At 38.7% G+C, this 16,140-nt stretch overlaps 2 protein-coding genes and 1 non-coding gene across 3 annotated transcripts; 1 reads left to right on the top strand and 2 right to left on the bottom strand.

The window, feature by feature from the left end:
- Window positions 1–13: 13 nt before the first annotated feature.
- On the bottom strand, window positions 14–97 carry LOC130987255 (small nucleolar RNA R21). The gene has a single exon (XR_009089646.1). It is a non-coding gene; the product is annotated as a small nucleolar RNA R21 (small nucleolar RNA).
- A 3,443-nt stretch (window positions 98–3,540) lies between these two features.
- Window positions 3,541–8,008, top strand: LOC131024332 (uncharacterized). Its single transcript, XM_057953844.1, has 7 exons — window positions 3,541–4,015; window positions 4,410–4,550; window positions 4,642–5,007; window positions 5,596–5,841; window positions 6,692–6,784; window positions 7,260–7,460; window positions 7,553–8,008. Exons 1-7 carry the CDS (start codon window positions 3,698–3,700, stop codon window positions 7,766–7,768), a joined length of 1,581 nt encoding a protein of 526 aa, XP_057809827.1. The 5' UTR covers window positions 3,541–3,697; the 3' UTR covers window positions 7,769–8,008.
- Window positions 8,009–8,062: 54 nt separating this feature from the next.
- LOC131024333 (taxane 13-alpha-hydroxylase-like) lies at window positions 8,063–9,760 on the bottom strand. The gene is made up of 2 exons (XM_057953845.1): window positions 8,694–9,760; window positions 8,063–8,627 (listed from the first exon to the last, which is right to left on the bottom strand). Exons 1-2 carry the CDS (start codon window positions 9,616–9,618, stop codon window positions 8,143–8,145), a joined length of 1,410 nt encoding a protein of 469 aa, XP_057809828.1. The 5' UTR covers window positions 9,619–9,760; the 3' UTR covers window positions 8,063–8,142.
- Window positions 9,761–16,140: the final 6,380 nt, after the last annotated feature.

The following is a 16,140-nucleotide window of genomic DNA, read 5'->3' as shown; positions in this document are numbered from 1 at the left end:
AACAAATGCAAAACATCCCTCAGAAATTATTAGACATCAAAGTTTTTTCAGTCTACTTTTAACGTTAGAATTCTGGAAAATTTTCATCAAGGGGATGTGTAAATCTTAACAGAAAACAAAAAAGAAAAATCTTCTCCGAAAATCAGGCAAGTGCTTTTACTTCAATTCAAAACAGTATTGAGGGCCAAAAAAGATTAACAAAAACCAAAAAGATAATATTTCGTCGGGTAAAGAATACATGGTTGTGAGAACAACTTTCAATGGCGAGTAATCTCAGGCAGATTCAGTTGTGTATTGAATAAAGATGGGAAATTATGTTCAAATAAATATTTTGGAAAGCTATTCAAGGGGAGAGGAGACGAGTCGAACCGAGACAAGGCGGCGAAGAAAGTTAGGGCTTGTTTGATAGCCATATAGAGGATAGTTGGGCTATTAATATCTCATTTACCCACCATTTGATAGCCTTTTTAAGCAATAGCACAAGCCCGTTAAAAATGAAGGCCCGCATTAATTTTCACTGTTTCTTCTCGCTTATGGAACGAGCGTCGACCCCAATATTCATTAAACCATTTCTACAGTAAAATGATACTCCCCCGTCCGCTAAAAGTGGGGCACTTTAAGTGGGCACGGGATTTAATAAAATTTGTGATGATTTTGATGTAGTGGAGTAAGGGACCCACCACTTTATGAGATATGTGGTTGAGATTGAATTTGGAATGAGTTTTTTTGTAAATAAAGAGTGTTTGGAAGGTCAAAAGATTAAAGTGGATGGTGGGACCATTTACTTAAAAGGAAAGTGGTACACTCTTTGCGGACGCCCGATTTAGTAATTGTGCCCCACTTTTGGCGGACGGAGGGAGTACTATTTTTTCCTCTAACCATTTTGCCCTTCAAAAATTCGACTGCATCTAAAATTCCTCTTCGTGCTTCATCAAGCTCAGATTTGTTCTGACTCCATCACAAATTGGTGCTCTCATCACCGGCGAATTGAAAGCAAGGTAAAATCCAAGATCGATTTCTCTGTAGATCTCCATAGATGTTAGGGCTTTTTTCCATAGATGTTCGTGCTTCAAGCAGCATCACTTTTGATTCTCCATAGATGTTAGGGCTTTTTTCTTCATCATTTGAGCCCGGGATGCATTTGACCTGCTGAAATCCAAGATCGATTTCTATGTAGATCTTTGTTGCTTGTTACTTAAAAAGTTCCGATTTTGGGGATGGGGAATTCTGAAACAATTTCTTTTCTTTTTTTGTTTGTCTTCAATCAATTTATGAATCAATATTTTCACTCAATTTCCGTCTTTATTTTTTGCTTTCCCAATTGCAGCGAAGTATCTATTAATTCTTCATTTTTCTGTTTACATTTTCTCACCTGGCGAATTATCCCCGCGTGAGCACCTGTCAAGATTCTCAGTTGAATCTGCAATTTGCGTCAATGGAGAATTGGAGATGGGGAATTTTTGTGTGGGCTGTGTGTATTATATGAAAGCAAAATTTTTGGGGGCAAATCTAATTGGCGCCTCTTGCTTTCATTCCCGCTGGAAATGAGTGAAGGACATTGAGTAATTCCCGCTGGAAATGAGTGAAGGAGATTGAGTAAATTTGATTGTTACTTGAGGGTATAAATGGAATTTCAATGATTACACTACATTCCTACATCCCGTATCAAACAAATATTTAACTCTACTGCATTTTAATACACTGCTATCAAACACCAATTTAGTGTAATGTCGGTATTAACTATTAGGGTGTGTTTGATACAAAATTGAGATAAAGGATGATAAATAAAATCTAGATAAATAATATAGATTATTGTGCGATAAAGGATGATAAATAAAATCTAAGATAACTAATGTTATTGTTTGATACAAAAAATACAACTATAGATTAAAAAGGAAATTATAATTTTAACCTTATATTTAAATAAATAAACTAAAAAAAATAACAATGATCAGCAAGACAGAAACACGTGTCATCCCCTACTCCCACCCCTTTTCTTTATTGACAGAACCACCAACCCCTCCCACAACCTCCCAGCCGCCGCCCGCCCCCCCCCCCTCCCCCTTCTTTTTCTTCTTCTACTTCCATAAGACAACCTGAAACTCTCTCTCCCTTCTCAATTCTCGCCGCCGCCGTTCCTCTTTAGACGGGTGGCGCTAGCTTCGTTCCTTTTTTTCCCCTCTTCTCAGACACGCAATGAAGCCCAAAAGGGACGAGCCCCCATCTTCTGATCCGGTCCACGCGAGGTCGCCGGCGACGCTGTTGAGGGACCCGCGAGTCATCGCCCTTCCATCGCCTCTGGCTCCAGCCCCACGTCCATTCTCTCTCAATCTTTCTCAAATTTCATCATTTCAAAATACACAGGCTCAAGGAATCGAGCCCTAGTTTCTTCACAAGGAATCGCCCCTTCTTTCTTTCTCAAAATCCGGCGAGGTCGTCGCCCTATAGTTCGGCGAAGCCAACGCCTTCATCGGTTCTCTCTCTTTCTGTTCATCCCACTTCACTGAAACTCCGCTCACAAAACAGATGGTCCGCCGCCCCTATTCCGAAATCCGGCGAGTAAGGTCGATATCGACCATTAGCAACCCCCAAACCCATCGACTCTGAACCTTACCTCCTACCCCACGTCGACAGCCACCAAACACCTCTTTTCCCCTGCCAACGCCCCCATCCCACGCAGAAGAGAGAAGGGTAATTTTGATAATGAAAATGTTATCTGGGTTGTAGATAAGTTATCCGACCAATTTGGTGTGATTAGTTTTCTTAGTGTAACAGTGAAATTGATGCGGGCCTAACCTTTATTATATAAAACGCCTATCAAACAGATGGAAAAGGCTAGAAATATAAGATAACAAGCCTAATATACACTATCAAACGGGGCCTTAAGCTATCAAACATGATATAGATAATAACCTGTGGTTATATATACCACTTTTAATAATATTTGCTTATATCTAACACACTATCAAACAAGCTTAGGGTTTTGGGAAAGAAGTTATTTGGATTCATTTGAACTTGACGGTTTAAAATTTAGACCGAGTATTTGAGGCCCAATTTGGTTATTGGGATCTTTGAGATTCATACTATTCAAAGTAATCTATCTATACTATATCAAAAAGTGAGTTTTCAATCACAAATTGATTTCAAATCAATTTTAAAATTGACTTGCAATTTTATAGTTAGAATGAAATTGAAGATTTATTTATAAGCTATACATTTTTTTTTCTTTTTCTTTAACTTCTTATTTTTCTATTTTATTTTTTTTAAATTATAAAATTCGACTAATTATAAAATATTTGATATGCATATCAAATTAAAGATCATGACAATAAAATCAATCAATTTTGGTTCACCATTGTGGATGCTTTGAGTGGGTTGAACCTCCGAGTTGTGTGGAAGGTCTTCTCCTTATTCAATGTGTTTGTGTTCAATAAAATCAATCTTTTTTTCATAATAATAGTAATAATAATTAATAATTAATAATTAATAATTACTATAATAATAATAATAATAATAATAATAATTATTCATGTAAAATGAGAGGCGATTGCATTTGCGGAAAGTACAAGACAAAGCGCCGTGTATGAATCAAATATCAATCATGATACCAAATTCAAAAAATCAGAATAATTATTAGTCAAACCCTCCTCATCCTTAGGCCGGAAAAGATAAACATCTCTGTTCCATCTCCGGAGCCATGAAGCTTCTCTTGGAGCTCATATTATCGACAGTTTTGATCGTATGTGGTGGTCTCCACTCCCCCAAAGTACAAGCCTTCAAAGCGCCTATTCGCCCCACAGACGTACTGCCGCTGCTGCCGAGGCAAATTTCATGGCCTATACTGAACAAGCTCAATAGCGCTGTTGACCTTCTGCCCTCGTTTGTGGGGGCTGCTTCCGCCACCAATAATTCTCTTTTGCAGTGGAAAGGAGCTTGCTTTTATCAAAACACTGCGTGGCTGGTCTTCCATAACAACAGCGGAAGTCAGTGGGGTGGTGGTACTCTCCACATTAAGGTTATTTCTGTTCTCGGATTTTGATGGGGGGTTTCTTAGGTTAGGGCAATTAGAACTGAATTCAGCCGTTTTGCGGATGTTTTGCTGTGATTGTTTTATATTTGACCGGTACAAAGTTAGGAATGTCTTTGTAGCTCTATATTTTCCCTTGAGAGACTGTTCAGATTGGGTTACTATCGAAAATAATTTAACTGCTATTGTCTACATATGACTTCTTGGGTTTAGTTTCTATTTTTGGATTTAGCTTGTGAGAAATCTGGAAAAGTAGGATTGGTTAAGGCATAGTCTCGTGGATTGCTTGCTACTTAATTCTGGTGATGATGAGGTGTGAATCAGAAGCTACTGTATATCATTAAATGGTCTTCTTTTCCTCATGCTTATTTTATATGCTCAGGTTAGCGAAGCCCATAGTTGGACATGTATGGACCTTTATGTTTTTGCAACTCCATATCGTGTAACATGGGACTACTACTTTCTGTCTCGGGAGCATACACTTGACTTCAGTGAGTGGGAATCAGCAGCTGAGTATGAATATGTGAGTTGGATTTGTTCTACTTTGAGTCGTGGTTTCATCCTGAGTAGGCTTTACCAATTAAGCATGATTGATTTCCTTGGAAACTAAATAGGTCAAGCATACGGGTGTTGCAATTTTCCTGATGCAAGCAGGGATGCTAGGGACGCTTCAGGCTCTATGGGAGGTGTTGCCTCTGTTTGTGAATTCTGCATGGGGCGAGAGCTCTAATGTTGCATTTCTTGAAAAGCACATGGGTGCTACCTTCGAAGTACGACCAGAACCATGGGTTACCAACATTACTGTTGAGGATATCCACTCTGGTGATTTCCTTGTATTATCCAAAATTCGAGGCAGATGGGGTGGTTTTGAGACCCTAGAGAAGTGGGTGACTGGATCTTATGCCGGTCACAGTGCAGTCTGCTTGAGGGACTCAGATGGAAACCTGTGGGTTGCAGAATCGGGGCATGAAAATGAGGAGGTATGCCTATGGTATAGTTACTGCAAAAGCTTAGGTTTCATAGGTGCTGAAAAACATAGTTATAATTTCACTTGGGTCTTTAAGTTCCATTTTTTGGGTGCATACAGATCCCGTGTGAGTTTTCATTTGTTTCTGTACATGTTATGAATATTGAATTATGTTTTCCGTATGTTTCAACATTATTATGCTTATACTATTTTTTTTAATTGAGTATTAAAAAGTGACTATCAGTAACCTAATATGTATAAAGAGATGAAAATGGTTTCTACCATTCACAATATGATAAACTGTAGCTTATGTTCAATTTGGAACAGTGACTGAAATATGGTCATATTACTCACTTAGGGGATGGGTGTCTGATAAACTAAATTGTTAACTGTGTATTGAAAAAAATAAAAAATAAAAATCCTTACTTTGATGCTTGTAAAGTACACCATACATGCATGTCTCTTGCATCTGGTGTCAGATATTGAGAGTTTAATGGTCTGTCAATTATCAAATTGGTCTTCCAGCTGTTTATCCTAATCATAATTACTATCTTGTTTAATTATCTCCCTTCCTCGCCCCCCCTCCCCCTACCTGTCCCAGGGAGAAGATATTATTGCTATCCTTACATGGGATGAGTGGTGGGAATATGAGCTGACAACAGATGACGCCAATCCACACATAGCGCTTCTTCCTTTGCATCCTGATCTCCGGGCCAAGTTCAATGAGACTGCTGCCTGGGAATATGCAAAGAGCATGTCAGGGTTACCATATGGTTACCATAACTTGATTTTTAGCTGGATCGACACAATCAGTGGAAATTATCCCTCACCTCTGGATGCTAACCTGGTAGGTATTTCACTTTTAAGTATTATAAGTGGTTATGCTAGCTGATAGCAGCTCACTTTTTATTCCTCTTCATTTCTAATTTTCTCAGTTTCTTGTGTTATTTTACTACATATTTCAACTGCAGCTGGTTCTCATAAATTTGTAATTGTGTTATATTCATGGGATTCTTACCTGGTTGCATTCTCATGATATACTTGTTCTTGGGGGAAACATTTCACACACAGGAAACCCCATAAAATTCATAGGTCTCTTGTCATTTTATTCACTGGTGATTTTACTTGTAGTTATGAGGAAATGTCTACTTTATTGGGATCACATATACTTCAGTAAGCAACTGATAATTTTTTACCCTATGGTATATTACTATAATAAGCGATTGTTAATTGCACTTGGTTTGCCTAACCAGGGAAAGCTAGAAGCCTCAAAAATATTGGTTACTTATCTTTGTTAAGCTTACAACAAGATAAAGATTTCAAATGGTTCTTGGCTGCAGTAGCTGTTACTTTGGGTTCTTCATAATCTTGTTTTTAACTGTTCATAGTTTTCGGTTTGATACACTTGTGATAGTATGTAGAAAATATGGCGAGGACAAGGGGAAAATGTGAGCTCATGATGATTGTAAGAAATATTATTTCACTTCGCTGTTAACAACAATAAATTGTGACTTCCAGTAAACCATGTACATGCTAAAACTATGATATTAAAGTGAAATAGAAAAGAAAGAATAAATCAATGGTTAATGTTATCTGATGCTATTGGTTGATCACATTAAAAAGAATCAACCCTGTATTGCTGAGAATATATAATATTGCTTTGTTTTCTTCTTCCCTTTTAACTTGTTCTTTTACAGGTTGCTTCTGTTATGACTGTTTGGACTCAGATGGCTCCTGCATATGCTGGTAACATGTGGAGTGAAGCATTGAACAAACGACTTGGAACTCAGGTTTATATTTATAGCCATCTCGTTGATTTTACACTTTAAATGGACAGTAAATGGTTCTATGCAAGGAAGCCTATTTGTGTGTCACCATATTGCCTTTTTTAGTATCTTACATCTCCAGATTAGACAATGCTTGAACAATCTAAGAACTGCAAGTAGTTCACTGAACAAAAATCTCGAGGGCATATTTCGTGTTTCCCTGTGTACGCCTCAGATATGAACTAAACACACTTTTTTTCCCCATTGAAGTCCTTTGATTTAAGAAAGAAGAATTGCTTAGTAGTTTCCGTTGGTGCAGTTCTATGATGCCTATTGTGGTTACACAAGTATAAGGTGTTGTAATTGACCAATTTGAGAAAATCCGTTGAAGTAGAGAGTTAGCCTGCCCACCTTCTAGTTAAGCTCTGAGTGCAAAATATTGTTCTGATATAACCTTATCACGCAATGTAGTAATCTAGTATGAATTTTGAGCTTGCAGAATTTAAGTCTTTCTGAGGTTCTTGTTGAAGTTGAGAGACGTGGATCATCTTTTGGTGAATTGTTGGCCATTCCCGAACAAGACGATTGGGTTTATGTCGATGGGAAGTCAACTTCATGTATTGCTTTTGTCTTTGAATTATACAAGGAAGCAGGACTGTTTGGGGAACTTGCAAGCTCTATTCAAGTAACTGAGTTTACGGTGAGCATACTGCATTTATTTTTAAGTAGTAATCATATTCAGTTATTATTAAGCCCATGAAGATTTGATTGATATCTTCATTTCTTTTACAGATAAAAGATGCGTACTCGCTGAATTTCTTCGATAACAATTCAAGCCGTTTGCCTAAGTGGTGCAACGATGGGGACACAGTAAAACTTCCCTACTGCCAAATTAAAGGGAAATACCGTATGGAGTTACCTGGATACAATACCATGGATCCTTATCCCCACATGAACGAGCGGTGCCCGTCGTTGCCACCAAAGTATTTAAGACCAGAAGGCTGCTGAGCTACTACATTGTCCTGGTAGTTATGCAGGTTATTGTGGCTTGAATCTGATATGTATATTCTATTTGATACAAACTGTATACATCCTGTATATTCTAGTTAGTTAATTTGTAATACTCAAACAAGTTTGGCATGCCTAATTCTATCTGCCAACTCGAGAGTAGCAGTAGCCCATCATTGTAAAATTGCACAGCCCAAAGATAATAATAATAATAATAATATTTACTAGTCTCCCTCAAAATATATATATATATATATATATATATATATATATATATATATATATTTACTAGTCTTTGATCATGAAAGTAGTTTCATTCTCTGTGATTTATAATTTCATGTCCTGCAAAGTATGAAGTTAGGTTTTACAAATAGCTAGAGCAGGTTCCTGGGCATAATCTGAATGGGAAGTCCTTGAGTAGGTACCGGCATGGGATCCCTTCGGAAACGGTTGTCGTTGCAGCCGAGCTTCCACGTGAAGTGCATAACCAGGTAACGAATAGTGAGTAGCGTCTCAATCTTGGCGAACTCGTATCCGGGGCATATACGAGCCCCCCCTCCGAAGGGAATGTAAGTGTAAGGCGGCACCCCTGCTGGATTGCAGAATCTCTCCGGATCAAACTTTGATGCTTCTGGGAAAATGGTGTCATCCATGTGAGTCATGGCACTCACCCACAGAATCTGCCATCCTTTGGGAATAATGTATCCTTGATACTCGATGTCCTCCAGCGTCTTCCGGAACCCTCCGAACAACGGGGGAATTGTCCGGAGAGTCTCCATCGCCACTCTCCAGGTATACTTCATCTTCCCAAGATCTTCCCATGTCAAGAAATCTCCACACTTGTTGATTCCTTCTTGCTCTGCGCATCAATCAACTCATTACAAATACAGAGAGCCTAGTTTTAGTGTTACTGATATCAACATACCTCTGAGAAGTGCTGCGTGTATCTCGGGATGGTTTGCGAGAAGTCGTACCATGAAAGTGATCAAGACCGAGGACGTGTCGTGGCCTGCAACCATAATGAGCATTACATTATGTATGATCTCGTCGTCGGAGACTAGTCGGGCACCGCGAACGGTGAGCAAGCAGGTGATGAGGTCTTGGTGAGAAGAAGCTCCTGCAGCGAGCTGAGCCCTCTTCTCAGAGAGAAGATGTTTCAGCATCTTCTGAACCTTAGCACTTGCCTTGAGGCTGCGGTTGAAGCGTGTGAATGGCAGATTAAGCGGGACGGACCACATCCCATCGATCATCTCTTGGAAATACACCACCAATGTGTCCCTTGCTGCTCCTCTCTCAACACCAAACAAAAGAGAGCATATTATGTTGAATGTGAGCGTCTTCATGAGGGGCAGAACCTTGAGACTGGTTTCGCCATGCCAATGCATTTGAAGGTGCATCCTCACTTCTTCCTCCATCTTGCCAATGTAATTCTTCAAGCAGTCAGGCTTGAGGAAAGAAGCGAGAGCGTCTCTGATCCGCTTATGATCCTCTCCGACAAGTTCCAAGAGGCAGCGATCGCCTAAGATCATCCTCACAGACTCCGTCTGCTGGTTGCTCAGTTTGTTGCCGTCGCTCGAGAACACGAACCTGTTGGCAGCCTGACCGTACATAAACACGGTTGGTTTCCCGAAGAGGCTCAGCTTCGAAACGGCGCCGTACCTTCGAGCTCTGTCGGCCATCCATTTCTCGGCGGTGTTGGCACGCATGGCCCACAGGAGGCTCAGGCTTTGCCCGATTAATGGTATTCCTAATGATCCCGGGGGTGTCTTCTCCGATGTTTTTCTTCTCCTAGAGAGAAGAAGCAACCATACTACTAGGAAGAGAGAGGCTAGTAGGAGGAGGGAGGACATTGTGATTCATGGACAAATCAATATTACTCCATCTTGTCATTTATATATACTTATCATCTTCATTCTTGACCTACCTAGCTAGTTGGTTTTTGGGAATATTCATTTTGTCTCGATGTTGAATGGGATCTATGGTTTTTGGTTCCATTTCTTGAATAACGAGAATCCATGCGGTGATGAAGGAACGAGTACACGTCGATCAAGTATAACACGTCTTATTAAAACTAATTATTAATGATTGGTACTCCCTTTGTCCACCATTTGATAGTGACACGAATTTTAAGAAATATGTAAAGTTATTGTGACTGAAATGAAGGTCCGTGAAAAAATAACTAAAAATAAAATGGATCAAGAATTGGTAGACGGATCAAAATGACAAAATGGGCCAAGGATTGATGGACGAAGGGAGTAATATTTAATTTTGTAACGATTATTATCTATATAATATATAAAATAGGAGTTTTTTTCCTTCACCCCCCCCCCCCGCCTTTTCTCTTTTCTTCTTGCACCAATTTTTTTCTCTATTCATATCTCTACTTTTTTATATAATTTTATTCTTTTCTAAACATCCTCAAATTTAATTTATGCATAAGTATTTAATATGCATATTATATATAAGTCCGTGACAACATATTTAATATGGTATAAAAATCATCAAAAATGAATTTAAAACGAATAAATTATAAAAACTTTAAAATATTTTATTTTCTCTCTCTTCGTTAAAAATTTACAATTTTTTTTTTTGATAAATTAACAATATTAAATAAATAAATTTAAAGACCCCGTCACAGGGTACTCGAACCCAAGACCTTTGACCTTGATAATATTATTTATTTATTATGACGTGTAATACTCTATTATAATAATGTGTAATGTTAATTTTCATTATCAAATAATTTAGATGAATTCATGTGTTTATTTTATTTTTAAATATATTTTCTATTTATTTATATTTTAATTTTATTTAATATTTATACTTATTTATTTAAATAATATTATTATATTTTAATATTTGTCGTGCAAAGCACGGATGAGCGTACTAATTTGATAGTATTTAGAACTAATAAATGTTCAAGTCTATTTATATATATTTATCAGACGGCACAACTCAACTTTAGTGGACGTTAACAATAAATATTCTATTTAAACTTTCTTCATTTATAATTATAGAAATAAATCACCAACAAAAATGTCATCTATCCCTTTCACAAGCTAGGTTTTTTGCAATTCAAAAAGTTGGAGTTTCGGACAAAATTTACAAAAATTATGCTTGAGAATCTCTACGAAAGCATCATTCTAATTCCGTGAAATAAGCTCACCTCCCACTAGGGATGGCAGTGGATCCTGGATCCGGTCCAGATACGTGGATTCAAATCCGATTTTATGGATCTGGATCTCAATTTTTTGGATCCGCGGATCTGGATCTGATTTTTTAAAACGGATCTGGATTTGGATCTTGAAATTTGAGATCCGGATCCGACCCAAATCCGACCCGTGGATCCGATTTTATTTAAAATATATTATTTATTTTTTATATTTATTTTATTAATAGTATTAGATATATTAAAAATTAAAAATAATAGAAAAAATAGAATAACTTTAAAAATTGAAACCCTAGATTTCTAATTCTCCTCTAACCTCTCATCTCTCGTTCATCTCCAAATCTCCCTCACTCTCTTGCCGCCTCACTCACTCTCTCTCACTCCCGCCCAGCCGCCGCCTGCTGCCTTACCAGTTCGCTGCCCGCAGCCCCACCAGTTCGCCCGCCCGCTGCCGGCGAAGGTGGGGACAGCAGCAGTTGCAGCAGACACGGCACACCGCACACGCCCTTCCTCCTCCAGTTTGCTCGCCGCCCCTCTTTCTCTTCTCGGACCACTCCAGCTCCAGCTCGCCGGCCACCTTCTCCGAGCACTCCAATTCGTCGGCGGTCAGCCTCACCCTGCCAGCCTCCCTCTCAGTTCGCCGGCGAAGGCGGAGTTACAGGTCGGCGACTCCCTCTTTCACACTCTCTCTTTTACTCTCTGCCCAACTCTCTTTCACACTTTCTCTTTTACAGCTCTCTCGACGCACGTCACGCACCGGTCGCCGCTGCGCCGCACCATTTTGATTTTGTTAGATTTTGTTAGATAAATTGTTGATTTCAGCCATTTTTGAGAGATTGAGTTTGTTAGATTCAGTCATTTCAGCCATTAAATTTGTTGATTTCGGCCATTGATTTGGCAGCCATTTTGTTAGATTAGATTATGGTTTTTGATTGAGTTTGTTATATTCAACCATTTCAGTGGATTTATCGAAATTTTATGGTTTTTGAATTGGATTTGGCAGCCATTTTGATTTATCATGTTGACAGATTGGTTTTGGCAGCCATGTATTTATCATGTTGACAAATTGGTTTTTGATTTGGCAGCCATTTTGGCATATTGGATTATGGGAATTTAAAAACAGCAGATCCATGGATCTGGACCCGCGGATCCGCGGATCTGGCGGATCTGAATCTGGATCCAAAATTTCCAGATCCACGGATCTGGATCTAATAGATAAAAATGGATCTGAATCTGGTATTGATGAGATCCGGTCCAGATCCGGCCCGTTGCCATCCCTACCTCCCACAACTACCTCCCATGTTCTATAATTGAGAGAGAGAGAGAGAGAGAGAGTATGCAGCGGTGATGAGAAATTTCAAATAATTCAACTATGGCCTATTTTTTTTGTAGGTATTTATTCAATTTCTATACATTTTTAGCATTATTATTTATTAATTTTGTAATTGTCCGATTTTTCAACCTTAAGATTAATAATATTTTAATGGTATAAGATAGGTCCATAATTTTCGATTAACAAGAATAATTGCTGGGTCCAGGAGGGTCATTGAACTGGTGTATGGAGAGGGGGGAGAAATACACCAGTAGACTATTTTAAAACTTTTATGAAAACTGAATTCAGTATCTAAACTGATACTGAAAAGTGTTGCCTGAAGTGAGTTTGTGAAAAGTAGGATCAGTTAAGATAAAGGGTTAAGACTGATACTGATAGTATTTCAGCGTTGTAACTTCAGTATGAAGAACGTGTTGACACACTGATAGTTCACGTAGGGTTTCAGTGTTTTTAGTTTAAGAATTAGAGAAGTGTTAGAAATCTTACTAACTATCCAAAGATTTGTTAGTTAGACTGATAACACTTAGAGAGCGGAAACGGTTTTTAAGAAATAGCCTTTTAGTGAATCACTTTGTCAGTTTTAGGGTTTCTCTTTTCAACTTATCAGTTTCAGTATGAATATAAATTTGTGCACAAGTAGATAAAAGTAAATACTGAAATCAGTAGAGAACCCAAAGACTTTTACGTGGTTCGGAAAATAAGTTCCCACGTCCACGGTCAGTTGATCACATTGACAATCACTGGGCTTGTGCTGGCGGGTGCACAAAAAATCTTAATTCTGAAACACTCGTTTCAGAGCCAACACACTGGGTTGAACTTCTCCTTCTTAACTCGTAGTTGCTAAGACAACACTTGTCTAGCTTGCGGAGGCTAAGAAACTCTGAGTTCAGACAATTGTCTCGAACTCTCTCTATCTCAAACACTCTTTTCAATCTTCGTAGAAAATGGGTTAATGAGAACACGCTCTCAAGTAATCAAGGTCTAGGCTAAGGATGGAATAATATTGGCCTAGATGCTCTAAGAGAATTTATGTATATCAGATAGACTGATATTTACACTGATAATCACTGAGCCTGTGCTTGCGGGTGCACAACAAACCTTAATTCTGAAACACTCATTTCAGAGCCAACACACTGGGTTGGACTTCTCATTCTTAACTCGCAGTTTCTAAGACAACATCAGAATGAATTCATAAGGCATGAAGAATTAATTGCTCAGCATACTAATAAAACACCAGTTGATGTACACAGTTAAGGAGTAAAAACAAGAGAATCATTACAGGAGATTTAGTTAAGGTTTCTGACCATACAAACTGAACACAGTTAGGGTGACCATACTGATGCTCTTTTGATGTTCAGAGGGATTGAACTTCCAGATCTTACAGATTTTGTCGATCTCATTTTTGATGATTTCTCGATTGATCGGTCCTTTGGGTCGAGGAGGTGATAAGATCCTTGTCAGACCATTCAAACGAACATGCAAGCGGAAGACTGAACGAACGATAGATGATGGAAGATCCCAAAACTTCTGAATCTAACCCACAGAATGATTTAGGCGAAATGAATTCCCTAAACCCCGATGTGACGTTGACGCAGCAACTCGGGGACGATGAATAACACCCGACGAGGATTGGTTGACTCGCCGTTACGCCGATAGATGAATTTTCTTGGAATATTCAAGAGGAATTCGAAACTCAAAGAGAAATAAAACTCACATTTTGATAAAAATAATGTTCAATTTTTGTGGGCTACATATCAACCACATATATAGGCAAAAACTAAACCTAGTCTAACAAGGAAACAACTTAAAACAAACCCTAATTTCGAAAAATAACTATCAGCCAAACAAGGCCCTTACTTATTTAACCCTAGTTTCGAAATTTAACCATAATTAACTATAATTTTGAAAATTCATAAAAATAACAATAATTCAAAAATAAATTAAATGACATAAAAATATATAAATTCTTCAAGCTTCGTCTTCAACTCCCCTTACACTTCTTAGCTCGCACTCTTGTAATTGGGCCAACAGGAACATGCACCGAGTCTAGGGATGGCAGTAGATCCTGGACCCGGTCCAGATCCGTGGATCCAGATCCGATTTGACGGATCTGGATCTCATTTTCTAAAACGGATCTGGATTTGGATCTTGACATTTGAGATCCGGATCCGACCCGTGGAGCCGATTTAATTAAAAATATATTATTTATTTTTTATATTTATTTTATTAATAATATTAAATATATTAAAAAATAAAAAAATAGAATTAACTTTAAAAACCTAATTTCTAATTCATCTCTTCTCTCCCTCTCGGTCTTCTCACTCCCCGCGCCGCACCTCCATCTCTGCCATCCCTAGACTCAATCCCATCTCCCATCTCCCTCAGTCGGCGTGCCTCACCTCCATCACCGGTCGTCTTCTCCGATTCGCTCGCCCGCCCGCCGCTGGAGTCACGCTCGCCGCTCGATCCCTGCTTCGCTCGCCCTCCCTGCCTCGCTCCCTGCTTCTCTCCCTCCATCACCCGCCACTAGAGTCACGCCGCGCTCGCTCACCCGCCAGCAGCAGCGGCAGTGCAGCACACTCCAGTTCGAGCAACTCCAGTCGCCGTCGTTCCAGTTCGGCTCGCCGCACTCCACCGCCGTCGCCGCCACTGTCACTCCAGTCCGGCTCGCCGCACTCCACCGCCGCTGTCGTTCAGCCATGAGCTTGTCTACCACAGGATGCTCTGAATCAAAGGTTAGATTTTGATTTTGAGCATGTTTATATTCAAAAATTATATTCTGATTTGAGCATTGCTGTTTGTTTGAGCTTGCTATTAGCTTTTGTGTTTTGTGCATGCTGGAGAAACAAAATTGCTCATCAATAACTTTACATAATATTCGAAACTGGATATACCGAGCGTTGCGTTGGTAACCGATCTGAAATAATCGTTTCTGCCCCTGATTTTGATGCACTTGGAGTTGATTCTTGTGGGATAGGTTTAACTGGATATCTCTTGTATTGAAATGAGTTGTTGCAATTGTACTAAAGCTTTACTGTATGTTGAAATATTGCTATATTCTTGTTTAGTAGCCTAGACTAAGCCAAATGTTGTATTTCATGTCCTGTATACTCATATATTTTACATCTTTACTTTTGTTTTATATTTTCATCTTCACGATGAATTTTGTAAGGTTATCAGAGAGGAATATGCTTACATATTTTATGATTATGAAGTTAGAGATTTATGATTTGTTTTGTTTTTGTAGGAGAGTGAAAATAAGTTGAATGAAGAAGAGTTTGTTGAACAACTTGTGAATGTGATTGTGCTTGAAGATGATTCCACCAAGGCTAAAGCCGTTGAGACCACGGAAGTGAAAGTAGAAGATGGTAAAACGGTCAAAAAAGAAAAGAAAGGTGCATGTGAGGGGTGAAGTTGAACACTACTTAGATGATGATCCTATACCCGAGAATGATGCCTTTGACGTTCTTGATTGGTGGAAAAGGGATCAAATGTATCCTACTTTGCAGAAAATTGCCAAGGATATTCTTGCTATTCCCGTATCTTCAGTGGCCTCGGAAAGTGCTTTTAGCACGGGTGGGCGAGTTGTTAGTGCTCATCGTTCTCGACTTCACTCTCGAACCGTGGAGGCATTGATGTGTTTACAAAATTGGATGATTGATGATGTCAAAGGTTATATTTTATTTATTTTTATCTTACTTTACATTTCATTTGTCAATAGTCCTTATTCATAATATTTTTCATTTTTTGGCTTAGGTGAATTGGATGACACAAGTGCTTGTTCCACAGTTAATGAAGATTATGATGAAGATGGAGAAGAACAAATTGATATTATTGATATGGTAATTAATTTACATATGTTTTAAACTT

The sequence above is a fragment of the Salvia miltiorrhiza genome, chromosome 5 (genome assembly GCF_028751815.1).
Source record: "Salvia miltiorrhiza cultivar Shanhuang (shh) chromosome 5, IMPLAD_Smil_shh, whole genome shotgun sequence".
NCBI lineage: Eukaryota > Viridiplantae > Streptophyta > Magnoliopsida > Lamiales > Lamiaceae > Salvia > Salvia miltiorrhiza.
The sequence above is the reverse complement of the archived record's forward strand: the minus strand, read 5'-3'. Positions and strand labels throughout refer to the sequence as shown.